The sequence below is a fragment of the Ochlerotatus camptorhynchus genome, unplaced genomic scaffold, assembly GCF_037179485.1.
Source record: "Ochlerotatus camptorhynchus isolate MF236.1 unplaced genomic scaffold, CSIRO-AGI_Acam_v1.1 ptg000099l, whole genome shotgun sequence".
Lineage (NCBI taxonomy): Eukaryota > Metazoa > Arthropoda > Insecta > Diptera > Culicidae > Ochlerotatus > Ochlerotatus camptorhynchus.
The window spans coordinates 1,923,089-1,947,398 of record NW_027040589.1 but is presented as its reverse complement, the minus strand read 5'-3'; the positions used below and the strand labels follow the sequence as shown (position 1 = coordinate 1,947,398).

At 40.4% G+C, this 24,310-nt stretch overlaps 2 protein-coding genes and 1 pseudogene across 2 annotated transcripts in view; 2 read left to right on the top strand and 1 right to left on the bottom strand.

Annotated features, from left to right (window-relative positions):
* The window catches only part of LOC135698958 (serine proteinase stubble), a 667,696-nt gene that overhangs the window by 565,398 nt on the left and 77,988 nt on the right, over positions 1 to 24,310 (bottom strand). The window lies entirely within an intron of this gene.
* LOC135698978 (probable pseudouridine-5'-phosphatase) lies at positions 282 to 10,233 on the top strand. The gene is made up of 4 exons (XM_065219148.1): positions 282 to 379; positions 9,447 to 9,665; positions 9,731 to 9,963; positions 10,025 to 10,233. Exons 1-4 carry the CDS (start codon positions 319 to 321, stop codon positions 10,199 to 10,201), a joined length of 690 nt encoding a protein of 229 aa, XP_065075220.1. The 5' UTR covers positions 282 to 318; the 3' UTR covers positions 10,202 to 10,233.
* LOC135698959 (uncharacterized) lies at positions 18,991 to 23,617 on the top strand (annotated as a pseudogene).

The window sequence follows — 24,310 nt, the reverse complement described above, 5'->3', positions numbered from 1 at the left end:
ACAAATCCAACTAGAAGCGATGACCGTTAATGGATTCTTACGTATTGGCTAAGTCACATTGTTTTGACCCACTAAGCGTTCCTATCGAGGTTCCTATACTTACGTATGGGAGTTGATGAATGCGTTCGTGTGTGCCCTTTATTATGTTTTGTGATTGCCTAATTTTGTTATACTTTCTTTCTTTTTTCATCTCGCTTGACATCTGATCTATGTGTGGTGCCTGTCGGTCGTTTTCTAGAAGCACAGCATCACCCGCATCGAGAACGAGTCGATCTCTTCAGTACTATTCTGGTTCTTGACGCGAGTGGAGGCAGCAACATGGTTAACAAAATAAGGAAGGTTACGCACTGCATCTTCGATATGGATGGACTCTTGCTGGGTAAGAAGAATTTTGGAATATTTATCCAAAGAGCGGACTGCAGTTTATTTGACTGAGTGAAATTTCAATGTTTTCGTGCCGTATGATGAAACTTCTTTTGTGTTCAAATGTTACGAATCTTATACAGTAGATAACAAAAGTGAACGTTTATTCAGCGCAAGTAGGGCGGTAATGAACTGGTGGGAATAAGTTTGTTACCATTGTGATGCCAACAGGTTACGGAAAGTTTTGTTTTGATTCTGTAACTGTCGATCAAAGAAGATAAAGTTGTTAGATCTGTTCTCGTACTTGCTTTTCTGTAAAATGTTGTACAGAAAAAAGCGAAAGTATGTTCCCTTACTTTCTGCAGTATATGATTTTCTTACAGCAATTTACAGAAAAAGCAAAAAATCAAGTTTGGAAACAGAATAATAATAGCGTTCAGCTCGGCGCACAATGCATCCAGGATTGATGCGTTGTGAAAAGTTTTACACATAATGTGCGAGAACCTTTATCCTCGAAGTTGTCCTTCGATACATAATATAACCTGATCGCATAGTGAAAACACAATACAGAAATAGAATTTGTTCACTTTATGCTTCATATCCACTACAATAGATATAATAATAGATAATAGATTCGGAGTTTTTTTTTAACTGCTATGTCCAGTGCGCACGATTCAAGAGTTAATGCATATGTCCCAACCGATAGAAGAAAATGAAGGATCACCTTTAAAGACAAGATGCTCCAACGACCAACCATTTGTAAATTACATAACAACGAAATGTACGGTACGAGATGTCCACGTTTCATCCATTTATTGTATTCTAAAGCATCGTGTTTGAATCTTAGATTTAAACAAGCACGATGTTTTTTAAATCATCCCACAGTGAGCCGGCCTGGCTTTTGATATGTGTTGTGCATCTATGATGTGTAAATAACATATCACAGATAGACAAGAAAAATGATGGAAATATATCCATCATTTTCAAGAATGCTTTCGAAAACTAGTTGTGGTGTTGGACCAGATCAGATGAGATTGGATTTAAATAAAAACATTTTTTTTAAATATTTCGATACCTTAGGCTGATTGGATTTAATAAAAAGATCTGTTGTGCAAATTGCTTCAACTGCAAATGTGCCTCTCATCAACTGTGAAAGTAAACATATTGTAGGTAGATAGTTAGTCAACTGAAAAGTGACGGTTACAACTACTCTCGCTTTCTTCTTACCGGATTTGGGGAGTCGTTGTCCATGGATGATGACACAGAACAGAAGGGGAAGTGCAAACAAATCCGTGAATCAAAAAGTGGTTCGTTTTTCTGCTCAACAAGCGGTGTGTTGTGGTAGTGTTCCACATGGGCTTTCTATGTACACTCACACTATCATAGCATGCTGCCTATCTTAACTGCAGGCAGAAGATGCCTTCTACCGCTAGGTGCGATAGTTTTCGCAAATGACAAATGGAGCCACTTTCTGATCCGAAGTTCCACTCCTGTGATGATGACTTCAAACCGCCATCTTGGTAGCCACTCGAGTGTGTTGATAGGGGATTAGAGATAGGGATTCTGATTAATGACTGATGGAAACTGGCATTCAAACTGTCGAATAAACGGTTGCTTATAATTAGGTTTATTCTAATAGGATATAACGTAAAATCACTGGGGAAAATCAAACTACCGCAGAATTGCAGCTAGATTTTTGTATTGGTTTTATGGTATTTCCCCATGTCGTCATTCATTTTACAAAAGCGGAGGGAACAGCAAGCCGTATTTATTTTGTGTGGGCAGGAGGGATAGGTACAAAGAACTGGTGTTAGTAATGGAAGACTGCATCTCCACGAAAGATGGACTGAAAGCAGGCGTTGAAAATAAGACCGAAGAAAAAGACAAATCAGTAGAGGCCTCATCGGTTGCATACAGTTTTTGAAGTAAAAAAATCCCAGAAAGAAGAAGAGGAGGTAGAAATTTTTAATCGTTACTCACCACAATTTTCGGAAAAATGCTAACTGCGGTCAAAATTATATGTATAGTAGCAGATGAATAATTGATCACTCTGGAGTATTTGGCAATGAACAAGAATTTGTTACCCAGCAGCTGTAATTTTTCATGTACACAGGAAAAAAATGTCCCCTGATTGTTGTTGAATTTTTGACAAAACAAAAGTAAGAGGTTGTATCCAAGAAACAACCGTAGATTTGACGTAGAATTACGAAAGGTAGTTAAGATGTCACAGCAAAAGTATAGTTAATATTAAATTGATTTCTTTACTCGTTATTAGTGAAAAATTTCGATAGGTTGAAATTCGGAAGCAATTTGAGAGTTCTGTTTTTGAGGTGCTCTGTGTGTTATTTGAACTCTTTTATCAATTGGTGGTCCTGAAAAGAACCGATGGGTTGGAAGCAGGCATGGAAAATCATTTACATTCATTTCATGCATTCATTTACATTCATTTGCCTCTAACTTTTTTCATCAACAGCATTCCGCAAAATGATGTAAAGAACTTTATTAGGTTTTGTTATTAGCTACAATTTTTGTTCATAACTTAAATCTGTATCTCTTATGGATCACGAATTAGAGCGGGCAGAATTTGTTACTGTTTCTCAGTGAATGTAAAATACATTCACTGAAAAACAGTAGTGGCTTCTGTTCGCTCTGGTTCGTCATGCATAAGATATACGGATTTCAAGTGTTTACAAAACTTGTAGCTAATAACAAAACCTACAAAAGCTCCATGCATTATTTTGCGAAATTCTGTTCATAAAAAAAGTTAGGGGCAAATGAATGTAAATGAATGCACGAAATGAATGCAAATGATTTTCCATGCCTGGTTGGAAGCTTGGAAGCCAGTTTAAAACAATGCTGTGGAATTTTTTCCTCGATGTTCTTGGAGATGATAGCTGTGCTCATGCGTTGCACCTGGAGCTATCGGTGAACAGTTTGGTGAAGGGCGTTGACATAGTAGTCTTCAATTGATGTTGTTGGAGAAGGTGGAAGCAGTGTTCATCCGTTGCATACAGATGATTGAGATTCTGTCAAATGATGGAAAGAATATTTATATACTAGAGTTTTCAATATTTTGTGAACTATTACGGTCTATTTACCAAATTATTGATTTTGGTTGTACTGTGGACTGGGTTTACTGTGGAAGACGCTACGTAATGTATAGAATATAATAAATTGATTTTGTATTGAGCTACTAGTGGAATACATATTGAGCTGCTTGGTTTTGCAATATTAAATTAAATATCATACTTCATAGGCACAAGTTTATCTTGTTTTTTACAGCCTGTTATGTATCCTGAACACATATGGATGATGTATCCAATATATAAACGAAACCTTAAATCAAAAGGTTATGAATTGTTCATAAATATATCATACAATTAAAAATACAATCCTATAACAACTACTCTTTTGTATGACTGGTGGCTATGCAACCTAATGGTTTTAACACACACAAACAGACATGACACTCGCAAGTTGTTCATCGAACAAGCATTTAACAGTCAATTTAAAAGTATGGTAGTTGGTAGTAGCGCCACATGTGGCGCGCATAGTCAATTCCCTTGCGTTTGACGTTTACACACTACCGCCATCTGTTCAGCGTACTACCCACCACAGTGTACTCAACAGATGGCGGTAATGTTTTAGCGACGATGTTTTACAGTGAGAAATATTCAATGTGTTATGTCTGTTTGTCTGTGGTTTTAATTTTAACTTAAAGGTGGTTTAAATAATTGGACGCAATGATTGGCAAATCAAAGTTGGCACTCGTGGAGAATAGAAGAACTATGAGAGTGATGATGGTTTCAAAATTTTCCACGGGGAGGTATACGAGTGCAATCTTAAAATGCTTTTATTATGAAAATGGAGCATTTTATTTAATTCTTCTGCACTTTTGGAATATAATTCGAGTAAATTATAAGTTTCCTTTTTAAATTATTACTTACTTCGAGGCTCATCGATCAAAACTGGAAAACACGTCAACTTACTTTGCTTGACAGCATCAGTTTCAACATTGTTTTCAATACAACATTCAGGTTGCTATGTGTATAATATATTGATCAACGCGAGTTGCTCAGAGTTACTCAAAATTAACTCCGATTTTGCTCGTGATCGGAAGCTGTCTTGCCCCCAGATTTGAAACGTATTTTTCTAGAAATAATCGTGAGTTATCACTTACCTCATATGCGTTACAAACAATGTACATCTTTATTTTAGGGGATTATAGTCAAATGTCGTACCTTGCCTTGAAGACCCTTCTCCAGCATCCGAACCAGTAGATAAAGCAATGTTGTCTCTAGCCGTTCTGATCCTGTCTCGGTAACACCGATTTCTTTCAGCATCAGTTTTCGGCTGCTTCTTCGGATGTTTGTCCGCTTGCTCTTCATTTGCGCGCTTACGTGATCGGCGCTTGTACCGTACGCGTGATAATAGAGCTTTTTGACGTTTAATCGGCGCACACTACTGCACCATTTAAATCGAACGAGTGCGAGCAAGAGGGAAACAGATTAGTGTGCTAGAAAGAGACAGACGATTAAACGTCAAAAAGGTCTATGTTTGCTCCATCGTACAAATAAGGTTCCCGTTTCACCTGTGCATACAATGCACTATGGGCAAAAATGGGTACAAAATTACCCAACATTCAATATCTCAACAGCACGCTAAATTCCGGCTATGAAAAACGACGGGGAATCGATTGGACGTGTTCCCATGGACCGGAGAGGCTTGTAGGTATGTGTTTTGGATCATTTTACCCCATTTTCCCCTACTTTTTGGAGGAAATGTTTTTTCACAGCTCAATTTTTCGTAAAACATAAGCACTTTATGCATGGTTTAAGAATACTGTGTACTGTATGAAATATTAGGGGAATACGGGGTACACTTTATAGAGGAGTAAAGGGTAAAAGTGAAAATACAATCAATGTTTTTTAATACAAAATCCATTTTAAATTTTTGAAAAAAAAAATCGAAAAACAAAAATTTTTTTTGGCCGCTTCAATATATAAAGAGTCACCCTAATGACAAAATAAAAAAAAATACGGGTCTAATATGTTGCGATAAGGAACAAAATTTCCAATTTTTACAAAATTCTGAGAACCACTAGGGGAAACGCTCCTATAGTTGCGGTACGTTAGAAGCGTTAGGTTCCTATAGTTGTGTGAGGAGTCTCCATACACAACTATAGGAACCTAACGCTTCTAACGTACCGCAACTATAGGAGCGTTTACCCTATATCGTTTTGCTGTATACAGACAAACAAAGCGAAAACTCTTTTAAAACAGATGGCAGTCAATTAAAACTTATTTAACATCAATTAACCTTAAAATTTAGAAAAAAATCTTATTATTGCAGGCAACCTTCGGGGTCATTCAAACAATCGCATCGTTCAACATTTTTATGAATTAAAATAAAATTAGCGAGGGTTCACTTTTACCTCTTACTCTCTATAAAGTGTACCCCGTATTCCCCTAATATCTCATGAACTGTTGTTTAAAGACATAGTAGCCGGCGCCGGTGGTGTAGTGGTAAGCGTGACTGCTTTCTAACACCCCAATGGGTCTGGGTCCAATCCCAGCCGAGGTCGGTGGGATTTTTCTGAGGCATAAAAATCTCTGGTCACGTCTTCCTTCGGAAGGGAAGTAAAGCCGTTGGTCCCGGCCCATGGTGTTTGTGAATGGGTGCGAAATCCTACGCAGGTGTGGAAGCTGCCTTTCTGCACATTCGGTTGCCGTCAATGGATGGCAATCGATGTCCGTCGGTGATTGGCACTAGATTGCGGAACAGAGACCGACGTTAAATAAAGGAAAGAAGATGTAAAGACATAGTATTCTAAAACCATGCATAAAGTGCTTATGTTTTAAGAAAAATAGAGCTGTAAAAAAACATTTCCTCCAAAAAGTAGGGGAAAATGGGGTAAAATGGTCCAAAATACATACCTACAAGGCTCTCCGGTATATGGGAACACGTGCAATCGATTCCCCAGACGATTTCCCTTCGGAAAAGTCGTTTTTCATGGCCGGAGTTCAGCGTGCTGTTGAGATATTTAATTTTGGTTAATTTTGGACCCATTTTTGCCCATAGTGCAATGCCTTGGTTTTCTTTGCATACACGTAACCTATAGCTCATACCGTAGTAGGCTGTGTATAAAAGAAAATGATTTACTTAGTTTGACAGTTGCACCATGACGAAGTGGCAGCGTATTCGTGATTTGTCCCACGCGCAAATGTCGCAAAAAGACATTTCAATCGCCGTGGGAGTGCCCCGGTGGATCGTCAAAAGGGTTTTAGACCGAAAAAAGAAAGGACAACTATCCGCGAAGGTGGCCACAGGTCGTCCGAGGTCAGCGCAGGTTCCGAGGGTTATCGCTGCTATCAAAAGGAAGATTCGGGTGAATCCAGTGCGTTCAATAAGGAAAATGGCAATGGAACACGGGATCAGTGACTTTACGGCACGAAAGGCTGCGGGGCGAAGTCGAGGGCACGGAAAAAATCTCACATGATTACCAACCGCAGAGCTACGAGTCGAACGATGCAAGAAAATCTTGAACTTCCTTAAGCGAAAAAATCCGGTAATCCTTTTCACCGACGAGAGCATTTTTACCGTCGATCCCGTATCAAATTCCAGAACCGACCGGTATATTAGTTCTCTTCTTGTAAAAGACGCGGCCGACGAGCACAAGAACGTGTATCTAACCAAGGATCCTGTTAGCGTTATGGTGTTTGGATTGGTGGCTTCCGATGGCATTCCAGAAGGCGACAAGGTCAACACGGAGGTCTACATCGGAATTTTAAGTAAGTATGTTTTTCCGTGGATCAAAGAACAGTACGGTCCGAAGCCAAATGTTGTATTTCAACAAGATGGGGCTCCGTGCCACACCTCGAACCGCACTCAGAAGTGGTTGGAAGAATATGTGGCCGCCATCCAGCCCCGACCTTAATCCGCTGGATTACTCAATATGGCGCGTCATGAAGGCCAAGTCCTGTTCTAAACGCCACCCGCGTACAGCAAGCCTCAGATAAACATTGACCCGTACCTGGAGAGAAATGGATCCAGACTACATTATTAGAACCTGCCGTGCATTCCGGAAGCGTGTGGAGGCCGTGATTGCAGCAAGTGGAAACTCGATCGATGATTAACATAGTTTAAGACTCTGAGAAACATCCCCCTTTGAATAAATAAAAAAAAACTCGAAAACGAAATTTTTGAGATTTTTTTTTAATTTGGCATTGCTCAATGGTGCAAACATTATCACGCATACGGTATTGTGTAGCCAAATTCTGCGACATGACTTTATCGATAAACTCGCAAACAATTTCTCAATTATCAATTACTTCGTACAATTGTAGACATTTGAATAGATTGAACTGCCCATCAATATTCGTATTCGGAAATTAAATCTGCATACCGAACGGTACTTACCTTTATGCTTTTTGATGCAAATGTTAAGCCCCTCCTATTAGGGGAATTCGGCAAGATTTGTTTTTGGCATAATCTCTTAATAGGAGGGGCTTAACATTTGCATCCAAAGGCATAAAGATAGGTACCGTCTAGCATGCTATCACGGTATCATGGAAAAGCCTCGTTTTATGATGACGTAATTACGCATTTTCGTGCACAAAACGCATGGAATTTTTGGCTTTTTCCATAAATAAAAAATATGCGAAAATTGATTGTAAGAATCTAGGATGGATGACCTTGACAAATGTTCAAATAATACTCTTTAAAAAATTTATGGTGGTCTTGAGAAGGACCGTTTTGTCGTGATGGTTGAGTAATGCTGAGCGGGGTGTTCAACACGGATGAAGCTTTCGAACTTTATGTTGTTTGGAGCGAGGGTGACACGCTTGGCATAGATGACCGACCCGCAGCGACTCACGAAGAGCTACTGATTCCGATCCATAGCATAGCGGTGCAGTTTCTTCCTCCTATGGTTGCTTATGTGGGCTCTGCAGCTCGCTGTTTGCAGGAAACCTTTCGTTGCGTACTGGAGAAAAATGTTCAACGACACGTCGAAAGCATTGCTGCTGCTGCTACTGCTGCTAATATCGACGACCGGACACCACCGCACACGGTGATTGAATGAGCACCGTTCAGTGAGACAGGATCGAATTCGATTTTTAAATCTGTGTTAGGGAATGCGCTGTTTTCAGGCAATCGCTGATAATTTTGATCACCATTGCAACAGTTGGACATTTGTGTATTTTTCAATAGTGACATATTGAAAATTAATTTAGTGTTAATTTTAGCAGATTAGTAGATAAATTTCCAATCGTTTGGCTTGTTTAGAATTAAAATCCATCCACTATTGACAGAGTTATATGTTGTCAAAACCTGACCTCTTTTTGTAATGCGGTCGATTTTGGTTTTTTGAAATTGCACCCCCAATATGTTGCCGAAAGACGTAATCCTACGTCAAAAACACACTACAGTCAACTTTCGCTCGTTGGGCTAAACCCGTAACCCACTTAGTGAAAGGCTTTCGTTAGTTGGACTGAGCTGTCATGTTGAAAATTGGTTGACGGATTCACCGATTGTTTATTATCATCACAATCCTTTAGCAACTATCCAAATTGTGCATACATGAGCCCCTCGAAAATGAATCAGTACTGTCAGAAATGACGTTTGACTTCGATTTAGGTTGGCTACAGCCCAACTAACGGGAGCCCAACTAAATCGTAGCCCACTTAAACATAGCCCAACGAGCGAAATTTGACTGTACAATAAGTTACCACATGCATTGCAAAGCAGAAATCGTTTATGCTTTCATCATGTGTATCAAATGAACTGAATAACATTTTGTTTGAAAAGACGCTCAAAACACTGAAAACTTTGAGTGTGTTGGTTTATTTCCTATAAATTTCGTGAATGTCTGCAAGTAGTAGACGAAATACGCGTATCTGTCAAAAGATAAGCAATTATAACGGAATTTAAAGGAAATAAACCAACACACTCAAAGCTCTTCATAAAGGGATTCCGTTAAGAGGTTCGACAAATTTAAAAGTTAGTTTAGGAGTTCAATATTTGATTTAAAATGACCGTGCTAACCGAGATTTTGCTATTTTCATTCTTTTTCCGTTCCACAGATACAGAGTACATCTACCAGAATATTTTACGAGATCTGGTTGAATCGTACGGATCGTCTTACCCATGGGACACCCAAATGAAGATCATGGGAACAACCGAACAGAAAACCGTTTCGATCATCGTCAACGACCTGAAACTGACCTGTACGGAGGAAGAGTTTTTGAAAAAGTATCGCCAGAGACAGTTGGTGGAACTCGCCAACGCTCGTCTGATGAGAGGTAATACTGCATCCAAAACCGAACTCTGATTTAATGACCCTGTTTCTGAATTTCCGATCTCCAAGGTGCCGAACGTCTAATCCTACACCTAAGCGAGAACCACATTCCCATCGCGGTGGCCACCAGCTCCGGAGCGAGTGCCGTTGAGGTGAAAACGAAGAACCACAGGGACGTATTCGATCTTTTCGACCACACAGTGATGGGCTCGTCGGACGCCGGTGTGCTGGAGGGAAAACCTGCGCCGGATATCTTCCTGGTGGCCGCCGCCCGCTTCCCCGATCATCCGTGTCCGGAACAGGTTTGTAGCTTTTATTCGAGGGGGGGTTTCTGTTTTTCAATTCGCTTTCAATGCTATGCAGTGTCTGGTGTTTGAGGATGCCCCGAACGGTGTGGAGGCGGCAGTGTCCGCTGGGATGCAGGTCGTCATGGTACCGGATCGTAGCATACAGCCCGAACTACGGAAGCATGCCACCGTTGTGTTGGATTCGTTGGAGGATTTCCAACCGGAGCTGTTCGGGCTGCCTGCTTTCAGGTAAGAAGGGTTTTAGATAGAGCTTTAAATTAGCGTTAACATATGATTGTGAAGTGCTGTCGGTGTATTCTTCAATGAACAAGTGAAGGTGAGAACCATGTTTACAGAAAATGATGGTTTATGGTTTATTTTGATAATATAGATTTAATGATAACTATGGATTTGTATTAGACTGGAAAGAAAGCCTACTTGGGTCAACCTACTGTGTTACCTGACTTATAACGAACATACGTTCTATACCCCGAATGCAACGTATAGTTCGTCTAATTTTACATTGCACATGCTATGCACAATTAGACGAGTCATACGTTGTATTCGGGGTACTCGAATAGAACGTATATTCGTTATAAGTCAGGTAACACAGTAGTAGTATTTTAAAGTTGTCAAACTTCCTCAGGCTGTGTTCCATTTAGTGAATTTTCGCTTAAATTTGACAGATGGAAAATGTTCAAATAAACGTGCTATTCCACCAAACTTATTTCTGACAGACAAGGAATCAATTTTGACAAACACCTTCAAACGATCAACAACAGAGGGATATGTTTGTCAAAATTGATTCCTTGTCTGGCAGAAATAAGTCTGGTGGAATAGCAGGTTTATTTAAAAAAAATTCCATCTGTCAAATTTCAGCGAAAATTAAACAATTGGAACACTGGAACACAGATGAATTTTCACTTAAATTTGACAGATATATATTTTTTTAAATACACCTGCTATTCTCCCAGACTTATTTCTGAAAGACGAGGAATCAATTTTTAAAAACATCTTCTCGAAAATCGAACGATCAACAACAGAGGGATTTTGGAACACTATAATTTATTTTAGAAATGTAAAATTTAAGTAAAAGTTCGCCAAATGAAACATAGCCTCAGTTTGAACCTCGGGGCTAGTCAGCTGTACTCTGAGCTAATATATTACCATTGAATAACTGTGAGTTACTCGTAGCTATTAAAAAAATACGAAGAAGCCTTAATATTCCTTTATCCAAACTGCCAGCTTTTTTCTCAATTGCAAGTAAGTTATTTTTCTCTATATTAGCCTAATGGTAAAACTTTTTTTCATGTATATTTATTTATAAACGAAAATAATCGTTTGGTTCTATTGATAGTTGTTTTGTTTATAGTTTTTTTTTTTTTGGAAAAAAATGCCTCTTTTAATTGTAAACTTTAATATGCATCAACAGGATATTTTGTGATGTAATCATAAGTTGACGCACTAAAAGCACAGTTAACAATATTTCAACATACCACAGACAAAATGGTAGCGTTACACATATTCAACGTAATCATCATATCTTGCATTAAATTCCATTCGATTAACATAATTTCCGTAATCAATCTAATACAATTAGATCGAAGAGACAAAGAAATATTACATCTGTAAATAGGCTATACTAGATAACAACGCTCTTGATTGGCTTCTGACTCTTTTGAAAATACTAGTTCGAAAATCCTTTGAAAAGCCCCTTGTTGAGCTAGTCGAAAAAAGAATGCCCACACGTCAAACTCCGTCAAGCATTTAAACAGCGGAGGAACAAAAGGGACGACAAATTATCTGGGCCTCAATTGTTTACATCTTATTGTACATTATCTTGACTATTGACAATTCGCCTTTTGGGTCACTCTATAACTCCTTACTCCAAATGATTAAAATCCCATAAACAAACATCAGTCTGTGCGGGTAACATGGTGAACATTTCCTTACCCTTTCACTCATGAAAATCCCATAAGATTATGTCAATCTTTGCGTGAAAAGACGGCAGCTGGCTGGTGACAAAGTCCGTTAGATTTCATGCACAGATTGTCAGATGCTTATGGAATTTTACCAGGAGTAAAGAGTTGCAGATTCAGAGTAGGCTGCGCGTGCGAACTAACATGACGTTCGTTTTTTTCTCGGAGTTTTTTATGCTTATTTGGTTATTAATCCGGTTAACATCTTCGAAGATGGCCAAGAACGCGATTATCCGTTTCAAAATGAATCAAACCATCTATGCAGAAGAAGCCCTGAGAGAACTGCATCCCATCCCCACGGGATACTGGCTGTACTGACTGTGATTTGCCTCTGACATATAAGTATACGGTTTCGAAAACGAAGAGGAACCTTTATTGGAACCAAGATATTCCATTGTTCGTCGTATTCGCGTCATGAAATTGCAAGTTGCTGGACCTGATACTAGGCTACCTTCACTCGGATCCACCAATCGACTACAGCCGTTTATCTTTTATCCCAATCCAGAGGATCACTACATTTGGACACTTCAACCTGTTTCTACACAGGACGGGACTAGTTTATGTTGATCCTCATCAAACGAACCGTCTTTGATTGGAACTGCAATGCAACAATAGCACGGATGCTTCATGTGGATTCATTTGGACTAACTTGGTGAGATCGTATCTAATTTTATCTATTTAAACTAAATTTACATGATTCTCATAAATTTGACGGAGTTTTCTCCACGCATCCCATTTTTTATGTCTTTGAAATCAGCATTGAACGCCGAATGGATTGTCTGCACATTTTTGAGCATGTGATGGAACATTACTGTAAATCATATATGTTAAAACATTATATTATATACTGGGTTGGTAAAATCCGACGTGGATTTGCCAGTCCTTTGTCACGTGATTACAGATGGCCATCTGGTCGTTTTGTCCAAAGGTCGTCAATGAAACTGATTCACCTTGCTGTAACAAACCATCAGGCCAAGGGGTTGGTCACTCTACACAGGGTGCCAAAATCAAACTTGGGCACACCCGGGTGCAGTCATTGGCATTGTTTGGCACGCATGGTTACAATTTTTATGATTTTTAAAGTTACTGGCAACACTGCACTTTTTCTGCACCTGCGCAGTGTGCATGTGTCAAAATTTGTTATTGATGTTGCCACTCCTAGTCAAATTATTTTCAAAACAACCGTCAATCTCCACCAAGTCTCTCCATGGATTCTCAAAATCGTTACACCCGTGACGGAAGTCGCATCCACATTTCCTCCCAGACGAAGAACAGCTAACAGCGGTATCTTGACCTGACCGAGGTTTCCGGCCATGGCTACACGAACTAGCGATGCAGCTCCCACGGCTGCGGCTGCTTCCAATGCTGCTGCTGGTCCGTCATTTTTTCACGAATTTTAGAGGACATGAACCAGCAGAAGGAACAGCAGCAGCAGCATTGGAAGCAGCCGCAACCGTGGGAGCTGCATCGCTAATCCGTGGCCGACGCTGGAAATCTTGGGCCGGTCACGACAAGCGGTTTGAGTTTTCATCGGAAAGTCAACAACCAAACAAAAACTATACCATCCGACCATTCGAACTGCTCCAATACATCCATGGCGGTGGCTGCTTCACCAACCATTCCATCGTCCTTCATATAATGTTGGAGGACTGTCTTGGCAAAATCTCAAATAGTTCAACAAATTATGTTTACTCTCCTGCCTTTTTGCACTTCCAACTAACATCTTCATAATGAACGGGAGTTTTGTGCATTTGTGATCGATCGCGCTGTGGTTGCACTTCATGATGGCGTTCACCGGAACTTTCCGATTTCAGCGGGAACATTCGCACTTGCGACGGGTGGCAGTCCTTGGTGGTGAATGCAGTCAGCAGCAGATCCTTGGACGGCATACGGGTGGGGTATTGAAGAAGTGGAGAATGATTTTTGCTGACCTGGGAAGCGATTGTTCTTGGAGGCGCTGTAGACCTTGAAGCTGATCGAATTGTCCGGCAGAGTGTACTCTGGCAAGTAGTTCTGCTTGGAAAATTGGCTGGTCCGTTTTGGGTCAGCGGTGCGTCCTTCATCAGTCCGACGTGTGTTCCGGCCGGTGTTGGTTTCCAGTTTTCCGACGGATGATACTCGGGCGGTGAAAAATTCGGTGCTAATCCGTTTCCTCCGCCGGCTCCCAGAAGGGTTGGTTGACTAATGATTGACGTTCGTTGTGCGGGTCGGCCTTCCGTCGATCGTGTAGCAATGGAGCTCGTCCGTTGCAGGCATCCTTGGAGACGGATGCATCCAGTGTGTAGTCAATGACATTTATATAAGGTCTGGGCCAACAGGCAGCTTGCTGGTGTTAGAAGCAAAAATGTTGTAAGCATTGCTGACCATCTGCGAACAGATCTCAATACGTCAATGCCAACATACTGAGAACAGATAGATATACGTCACTGCCAACAGCTGTTTCGTGTAAAAAGATAAACATTGCAATATAATACGAACACCACTAACCATTTGCACATTTCACTAACACCAATAAGCCCTTTGGCCCAGACCTTATATAAACGTCATTGGTGTGTAGTCCCAACTGTATAGTCCGTGTCGTTTTTGAAAACATTGAAAAACAAAACAAAAACAAGAGCTGTTAAAATACCGGGTTGCCAAACAAGGCATTATTCACAAGCAATCAAAAGTCAGTTCAATGTCTTCTTTGCACTGCCGGTACAGCTGCGGCACACTGAGGTACACTGAGAAAAAACTTGGCGCAATACAAGTGTGTAGAGTGACCACCCCTTGCATCAGGCAGAACTTTACAATCCATTCACATCACATCACATCAGGAGTAAAGAGTTGCAGCGTCGCCGTCAACGTCAATGCTGAGCATACAACCATATATCTGCTTTTCTTTCGTAATGGCCAATGCCGCAAACGTAAACAATTACTTTTTTTGCGTGAATTTATCGAAAATGAAAGTTCACCACCACGATGATTGTTTAGAGAAACAGTCCTCCTTTCTGATAAAATTGATGGCTTACATGGATTGATTTTGACATACGAGAAATTTACGAAAGACGCCATTATTTATGTTCTCGACATTGGTCCTTATAAACGCTCAGTGTCGATATCACGAAAATTTTATTTTGACAGATCGCTGTCCAACTATGCAACTGAGTCAACACAAAAAAAGGGGTCAACTTTGAGTCAGCTATTTTGAATGAAGTTCCACATATGCTATGTGCTCTTATTATGATTTGGGACAATTTCGTTGGAAAATGGCACTGACAAAAAAAATCCCTTTCCCCCTTACTTTGAAGTAAACGAAGAAGTAATCCTTAGCAACGATTGGCAAAATGTCAACACAAAACAGTGATGTTATTTTATATTATATTTTGTGTCATACTTGTGTTATCGTGTGCCGATCAGTGTGCCACGATGTGTTTCGAAACAATGTGCAGAGTTGATTACCCCTTGATAGATAATCAAATTTCAAATAATATACACAAAGAAGAATATAATTGTTATTGTAATTGTTCAGTATATAGGCTGTGCCAACCGCTAAGTTGGCATATCTAGGATCTAACCCTCTAATCTATACACCTACTGTCTGGGCCATTAACTGCATTGGAGAGCTTCAAGGACTATTCGGGTGAGATCCTTTCTTTTTATTTATTTAGTTCGTAATATTTTGATTCATACAAGGGGTAGGTCACTCAGCACAGTGTGCCAAAAACACAGTAGGGGAGACCATGGCTCACTCATTTGGCACCCATGGTACACATTTTTGTGATCTCTAACGTAACTGGCATCACTGCATTATCTCTGGGCATGTGCAGTGAGGATGTGTCAAAATTTGATTGTTGACACAAACAATTTTCGGTGTGCGCAACACATAATTTCGCCGGAGCCTCCAACTCACCCCTACTGCTATGTTCCGCAACCGGAGCAACGGAAGATTCCGACATCACGACGACGACCGGGTGGATTTAATATGAATCTTTGAAAGCCACCGCAGGAGTACATAAACTGCCACAGAATTAGGAAGTTCATGCACTTCTGTATTGACTTCCAGATGTTTCTTGGATTTTGAAACAAGAACATTCACTAACATTGCCTGTTGTAGAGCTCCAGACATAGATACGCTATCTGACACACCAACAGAACCATCAACTTGCCGAATCACCAGGAAGCATTTAACACTCAACCTGAACTAGTTCAGGATTGATTAAACTAAAATCACTGCTACTCCGCCACTAAACATTTTAACTCAGTCCCCGAATAAAAATCATTACAAATGAATCCAAAAACATATCAATTAAATAGCAGTAAATCATTATTTTTTAAATTAATTTTCTGACTTATTCGACATTGGACATGCTCATCCTCATCTTCACCATCGACGTCATCCAATATCGAAAGGCTGTGCGGCGACGTGGACAGTCCCGTCTGGCTGGAGCAGATATTTCCATCTACGTAGCATTTCTACGGATTGATTTCGTACGGTTAGCAGGGGACGATTTTGGGAAAATTGAACTGTGACGAATTGATTTCATGCGTCATCCATTTCACCTCCAGTAGCTTTTGGATGGTGATCCGAGTTTTGGGATTCTTGTCAACGGATTTCCTCAACGTCCACGAATGGGCTCTCGAAGAACAACCACACGTACAGTTTCACACAGAGATCCCACATTTACAGTTCAGGGCAGGAGTAGCGGTTGCCTACCAACACTTCCAGACTGCAGTACTCGGTCGTACCAACAATCAATACGAAACTAACGATTTTAAATTGGCTCACTACTTTAGTAGCCTATTGGTCCCAAGCAAACGATTAACGTACCCTATTCTAGTCGAAATTCTAGTACTACGCAATGTTTGTTTTGATTCGCTATGAAAGTTTGACAGATAAAATGAGGGGTTATTGGTTTTTCCTATGTTTCGAGGGGTGATTCGACAAGCTTGGGACCAAAGATAGTACCAGAGGTGAGTCAAAAAGTTGAGCACGTTTCTTTGGGACCTACTTGTCTTAGAGTTACCTCTATGGTCGTACCGTAGAAGGTGGAAAAAAGTTGCTCTTCCTGTACGAACGTCGCCGATCCGAAGTCAATCAGCTTGATATGGAAATGGTGATCGATGATAACGTCCTCATATTTGATGTCCCGGTGCAGAATGTTCAATAAGTGCATTCCCAATGTTCCTCACCAGCGTATAATTTTTGCTGTACTCTCCGTGGATCAAATCTTCATCACACTGCGACATACGGAAGACGGAACTGGGCCGATCAGTTGATCTGGCGTTGACGGGACCATTGTTTTCGACAGCTCGTACGGTTTTATAATAAAAAAAAAAAAATTTGACTTGTCAAAATACCGGGTTGCCAAATATACAATTATTCACTAAAAAAAATCAGTCTGATGACGTGGAACTCTTGGTACATCGCGGCACACTTGAGGCACACTGAGAAAAATGTTGGCGCAAAATAAGTGTGTAGAGTGACCACCCCTTGGATTCATATAAATTTCACCAATACAGTACTAAGAAAACAAATTGAGGAACTCGGTTAGTTTAGCAGCTGCCGCCTTTGTTTACTGAGCAGAAGATCGTGGGTTTATTCTCAAGTTCCTCCAAAAAACAACCATATGCTTTTGGTCGTATCGCTAGCTTGAGGCAAATCCTGACCTAATACCATACCCAGCGAATCCAAACACATAAAGCAACCAACGATACAGACAAAACGGTTGCTACGACTACCTAGACAAACTCGCTCTGTAACAAAGCTCGATCCGAGTGGTAGAAGGATAATGATATATTGCTTGCCTGCTTTGTTGCAATATACACGGATGAGGACATAGCTTGATATGAATCGGGAAAAGACATAACAAAAAATTTCCCATTAACACACGTGTATCATCTTCGGCTTTACTTCGTGAAGCAGCTTGCCAACAATTTGCTCGTTTCCTTCTACCGCCCCGAATGAGTTGGGTCGCACGAGCTGCTTGTCATGAAAAAGAACGGTGAAGATTATATCATTATTGTTTTCCACTTCTGACATAGCGTTATTATTCGGTTCGTTGATCGCTTGTTATTTTGTCATTTGGAGATATTTTTGATTCCTTGACCATACCCAATGATCCAACTCCGTAGTACTTATGAGGATGTCGCTGGTGGCCTCTCGTTGAGTAAGTACTACATCAACATTTCCTTCCCTATCCTTAGTTACGGTAAAGATGGGCGTGGCCGGGAATACCGACAGTCATACTTTTGGTATTCTTGTTTAGATTGGAATCAATGTTTACTCCCCAGCATTGTTCATGAAAGCAGTCTGACTGAGACTTTCAAAAGAGACGTGAGTGTTACGAAGTATTCCGTAACAACGCTAATGGCAACTCCATAAGTTATTCATACTTCACATCCGCGTACATCATCTGTTCCCAATACGAGCAAACCCGTTTTTCAGTTTCCAGGCAAAATTGCTGCTCACGGTTTCAAGTGATCCGTAACGCACTTCTTCCTTGCCTCACTTCAAAAGTCACTGAGTAAAAAAACATTCTCTCAAAGAAGCTCTAATACCCAAGCATGGAAAAAATCATTCACGTAACGTTCAATTTGAAATCACTAATGAACATTTTTTCGCTGTGATAAACAATCCCCGCAGCCCTGCCTGTGGAGAATTACGCGTTCACGCAACAGGATAAGATAGAACCTAAGAGGAAGAGGTGACAGAAAAGTGGTTCATTTTCGCCCCCGTATTGTCACCTCTTCTCTTAGGATAGAACGAAAACATGAAAAGGTTGACAGCGTTCATTGATGTTTATGTTCATCCATTGATTCATTCCCACGTTACTTGCTTCGCATTCTCAATGATTGGCAAAAGGATCGCAAATGAATGCATTCTTTCGTTCGCAAAGATTTTTCGCGAAAGATTCCAATCACATAACGTTGCCGTGTTTTATTTAGCCAGAAGTGTACTTCTGTGTGCTGTTACAATTTTTCTAAATCATCAACCCGTGATCGCAAAAATCAAAGTAAGTAATTGACAATATAATAGATCTCTGCAATTCATATATACATACATACTTTTTTAATTTCCAGAATGAAACGACGTTGTACGCAGAAAAACACCCTACTGTAGGTTATCCAGGTGGAAAACGGGAAGTTCCTCTGCAAAGCCAGTGAAAACTGTAATTATAAGCAAGATACGCTTATGCCGGGGAATTTTAAAAGGCATATTTTTAAAATGCACCAGGATGTTTACGCGGCAATGGATTTACCTGCTCCGCCAACTGAGAAAGCAGCTGAACCGGCTAAGAAAAAATCCAGAAAGCTACCTGTGGAAACAAAAAGAGAAACGTCCTTCTTGGCACTTTGCAGTTAGCTACTGTCAATCACCTCCCACATTCGTTCCCGGAAATGGAAGGATTCAAAACATTGGTAGGTCCTCTCTATGATGCCACCGGAATCACTGCCAATCGTAAAACTGTGGCCGGTTTGGTGGACAACTCAGCATGTATAGCTCGGCAGCTCATATCAGCAGAATTCAAACAACAACCGCTGATAACAATCGAAGTTGATGGAGCATCCAGAGGAAGCCGCCACTTCGTTGGAATCAGTGCGCGAATCATTATTCATTATAAAGTCGTAGTTCGTAATCTCGGTAAATATGTTTCTGATCAATTCACTAACCAGCTAACGTGAAAGATTATCTTACACGCCAGAGGAACTTTTGTGTTAACAAAACATTACAACGGGAGTGAGAACAGATTAGAAAGGCCCAAGAAAAATCCCTTACTACTAAACCCTTAGGGCTAACAAGAATATTTTTTTCTCTTTTTCGCCAGTGCACAGTGGTCCAGGATTCAAAATTATCAAGACAAACGTTAGGTGAAACGACCAAAAGATGCGACTTTTCAAGCATAAAAACTTCACTCAAGACTCCAAATCTATAAACTTACTAAAAGTTCTACATAGTTGAAGATGCTAATTTCAAATAACAGACTGTAGTGGTAATTTTTATACGATAGATGGAGTAGATGAAAGCATAGAGTTGATAGTTCCGTTAGAGTACGGCAGTGTGAAGATTGTATATAGATATTAGAATAGCGAACTAGGACAACTTTTAAGGAAGGTAAAAACCTATTTGTACCTTCCTTAAAAGTTGTCCTAGTTCGCTATTCTAATATCTATATACAATCTTCACACTGCCGTACTCTAACGGAACTATCAACTCTATGCTTTCATCTACTCCATCTATCGTATAAAAATTACCACTACAGTCTGTTATTTGAAATTAGCATCTTCAACTATGTAAATCGTTGACTTCACGTAGAAGTAATACTAAAAAACATATAGGGGAAATGACGGCTTCGGCATGACAGACTATTTTCGGCAACCCAAATTGAAACACTATTTTCACTGGATTTTCTTACGAAAACACTTCGCTGAATGCATACAAACGATTCTTTATGCTTTCAGCTTCAATTTGACTATATTTTTACCACTGAGAAAAAGCAATCTAGCAAGGTTTTCTTGAAATGCAACACACGCACTACAAATTGTAGCTGATTTCGAGTTGCCGATAATAGAACAGCAGATTTACATGCAGTTCAAATGGAACGGTTGCCGAAGAAAAAGTGGTTGCCGACAATACTCGCTCTCACTAGAGAAGTTTGGAGCTTTGTAAAAGCGTTTCAAAACAGTTTTTGACAATTCTTTCGACTGAAATTGTTAGAGCAGCTGGCAGCAAAAGATTGTAAACAAACCAATACTGCATATGTGTGCGTTCCTTAGAGAAAAAGGCTATAGAAAGAACGTCGCTGCTTAGGTTGCCGAGAATACGTAAATTCCCCTAGTCAAAGTAAAAGTTCTATCTTCCTAATTTTCAATCCTAGAGCACTGTGCAGTGTTGATTTTTCGAAGCATGAATCGACGTGAGCAACCTTTGTAATGTAAAATTTGATAGTCTTTGAAATTTGCTCCAGACTTCGGCGAATGATGGGATGCTATGAAGGGATCTGCAAAATATCTGAGGACATTTTTTTCCTTTTTAAATTTATTAAATTTGTTTTGCTTTAATTATAATTCTAGTCATCAAAGAGACTCAAGGAAGGCAAACGAAGGAAAACTTGAAGACGCTGATAGAAAATGTGTTGGGTGATTTCGAAGTTAAACTGAATCAGGTGTATGCCGTCACTCACGACAACGGAGCAAATATGGTTGCCTTTGTTTTCGAGATGAAGAAGTCACTCGAGAAAGCTAACATCGATCTAAAATTTCTTACGGATCAAAGTTTCGAAGACACCTGCGATGAGGATATTGATCGGCCTGATACGGTAGATGGTGCGGATGAGCAAATCGAGGCTGACGATGCTGACTCCGAGGCAGATGATGAAGATGATGATTTCAATAATGGCAAAGATGGAAGAAATGAAACAACGGAGACTCCACCGGTCTCCACAGATCCCTTTGATGCCGCGATACAGGATATTTTGGGTAGCGTTCGATGTGCAGCACATACTGCACAGCTGACAGTATGGGACGTTATCAAGCCGTATGAAAAACGAATCCAAAAAATCCAAAAACTGGTTATTAAATTACGACAAACTGAACACCACAAATTTGTCAAGCAACATGATGCCCACCTTCCACCGATCAATAATAAGACCCGATGGAAAAGCACGTATCTCATGTTGAAGTCTCTATTGAAGCAAAAACAATTCTTCAGCATGCTTAAAAAGGCTTATCCGGAAATTGGTAAGTATGCGATTTTTTAATTTTTTTTTCATGTTTGCTCTTAAAGATTTAAAATAGTGCTTTGAACTTTATTACACCTCTTCCCCATCGTTGCGTATTTTCCTATATCTTATACATGGCTCGTCATAAAACAAAGAACTTCCCTCTGCTCTTTAAACGTTGTTTTTAACGCTCCAATTGACAATCACTCAATTAGGTTTCTTTTTAATGATTACAGATTTCTCACCACATTGGAAATTCATTGAAAGATTTTGCGAGGCATTTGAAGCACCTTTTGTTCTCACCATGCAACTACAAAAGCGACACGCCATATTGAGCGATTTCTATGCATACTGGCTAGTATGTCAGGCGAAATTGATTAGGTTGAAAGAAAATTGTTTAGCTCAACGACTACTAGAAGCATGTCAACGGCGTTTACAGAAGCTCACTGAATCAAATCAGTTCAAGGCCTGCGCATATCTTGACCCTCGATTCAATTGCCTGGGATCGAAAAGAATTTCATCGAAAAATAAAGAGCTTGTACAAGTAGGTTTTTTTTTCTGCAGTTCATCATGTCTCTACTATGTTCTTATATGATATTTTTTTCCATAATTTTGTAGGAGTTTCTCATTAAACTGCATGGTTGCGTTGACGGAAAAATCGATCAAACTGTTGATGCTCCAAGTATCAACATGAATGAAGATGATCTGGAGACTATTTTGGCAGGATTTTTTGACGAGGATTCACAAGGCAGCTCATCGTTGACAAGTAACACTTCTTTTGCTGAACCAGTATAACATTATGAAGGTAGCATGCAACTTACCTTTTTCCCTCAGGGGCTGCCTACTCTGTCGATCGGGAGGTTACGTTGGGCCCGCGTCGTCGCTCGCTGCTCTCTGCGTCGTCGCAGGCGTCGGGGCAATTGCGGCAGGGATTCTCCTAGGAATCCTGCGAGCACACGTGGTTAGGCGTATTTCTTTTGGTTGCGGCACACTTTTCGGACAGAGGTACGAAATTTGATTTCACCACTCGCGCACTAATGTGGACCGTTCTAACGGCCTGTTCTTTTCCGGCTTCTCGGACCAACACTAGGAGCTCGAAGGAGGCAATTATTCACTCCTTCGGCTACCACACAACCGACGGACACTCGCGAACTTAGGACTGTGCACCAGCTCGGTGGCAAATACTACGCACGCCACGTGTAGGTTTCGGCACACTTCGTCCGAACACCAGAGTTATGCACTACCGAGACTGGTTTTTGGATTTTCTGGCCAGGTTACAGGCCGTTTCACTCGCCACACTCGGCGTCACACACGCGAAAGGCAAAAATCCGTATTATACTTTCTAACACTCGACTGAATAATTTTGCGCGTCCGTACGGTCACAAGGTTTTCCACAAAAGAGGCCTCCTCAAGCGGTCGAGAGCCTATTTATCTCCTCCCTCGCTCGCAATGGGAGGACTGAACTTCCTTCCACACACGTTTGCCAACCGTTGAGAAGGGGTGGTAGTCGTCTACTCGAGCAGTTTTGGTAGCGGACGGCGCTCAAATAGGCGAGTTTATTTTAAATATTCTAACAATTTCTAGATCTAGCTCCTATCTTACAAACAATTACAATAACAAGTATATTTTAATTTAATGGGACATGCTCTAATGTTACACCAGCTTGAGACGAGGGAGAAGGTACCCATCATTGAAACGTTGCGCCCAGGTCCATCTACCAGCTATGAGAAACCAGTGCATTTTGATCTGCTAGCATACTGGGAAGGTCAGAAGTTCACAAGCCCTGAACTTTGCAGAGTGGCTATGATTGTTTTATCGGCTTCAGCTACGCAGGTTTCAGTCGAGCGTGGTTTTCGTGCGTTGAAGTTAATGTTGAGTGATCAAAGAATGAATCTGACGGCTGGTGCTATCTAAAATGCTTTGCTACTCAAACTTAATCCAAACATTCTTCCTCGAATCGTGGCTTCGATTGATGGAGATCATATCTAGTAGATGATCTGTTTTTGAAGAAATAAAATCAAATTAAATAATCATATTTTGCACAAAATAATATCTTGGTCTTTTTATTCTTACCGATGTCACAGACAGACAGACGAAACATTCCAGAAACTGGTACCAACCTTATTCATCCGTGAACTTGTGTAGCCAAAATTTTGCATATTGTTCATAGGTGTGGATATGATGCGTGAGCATAACGCAAAACTTGTTTTTTTTTAAGAACGTCATATAACGGTAAAATGGCAACGTTACATCTTCATTGGAATGTACTCGGAGAGACCACGATTGCATGTCTTTTATGCTGTCTAGCCTCTAGGAATCCAACGGCTGATTGTCAAGGGCACTCAAAAGTCGATCAGATGTGAATTTGGCGGTCAATTTTACCAAGGGAAACTTGTTGGACTAAAGAATACCGTGAACGCGTTGCTCTGTGATGAAGTTCCAACGACCGGTTCCTTGAAGAACACTAAAGCAAGAAGAAACTTTGTATTACTGCAAAAAATGACATTTTACGAAATGCAAATCCACAGCAATCAAAAATTGTTGCAAACTCGGAGTCTGGGGGATAGTTGTGCCTTGATGCTGGGGTAGATGGAGCTTGAGCTTGAGCTTGAGCTTGATTGACCGCCCACGGTTGCTACTCTGTTACTGCCAGATCAGCTGTAATTACACAGAGAACCAATA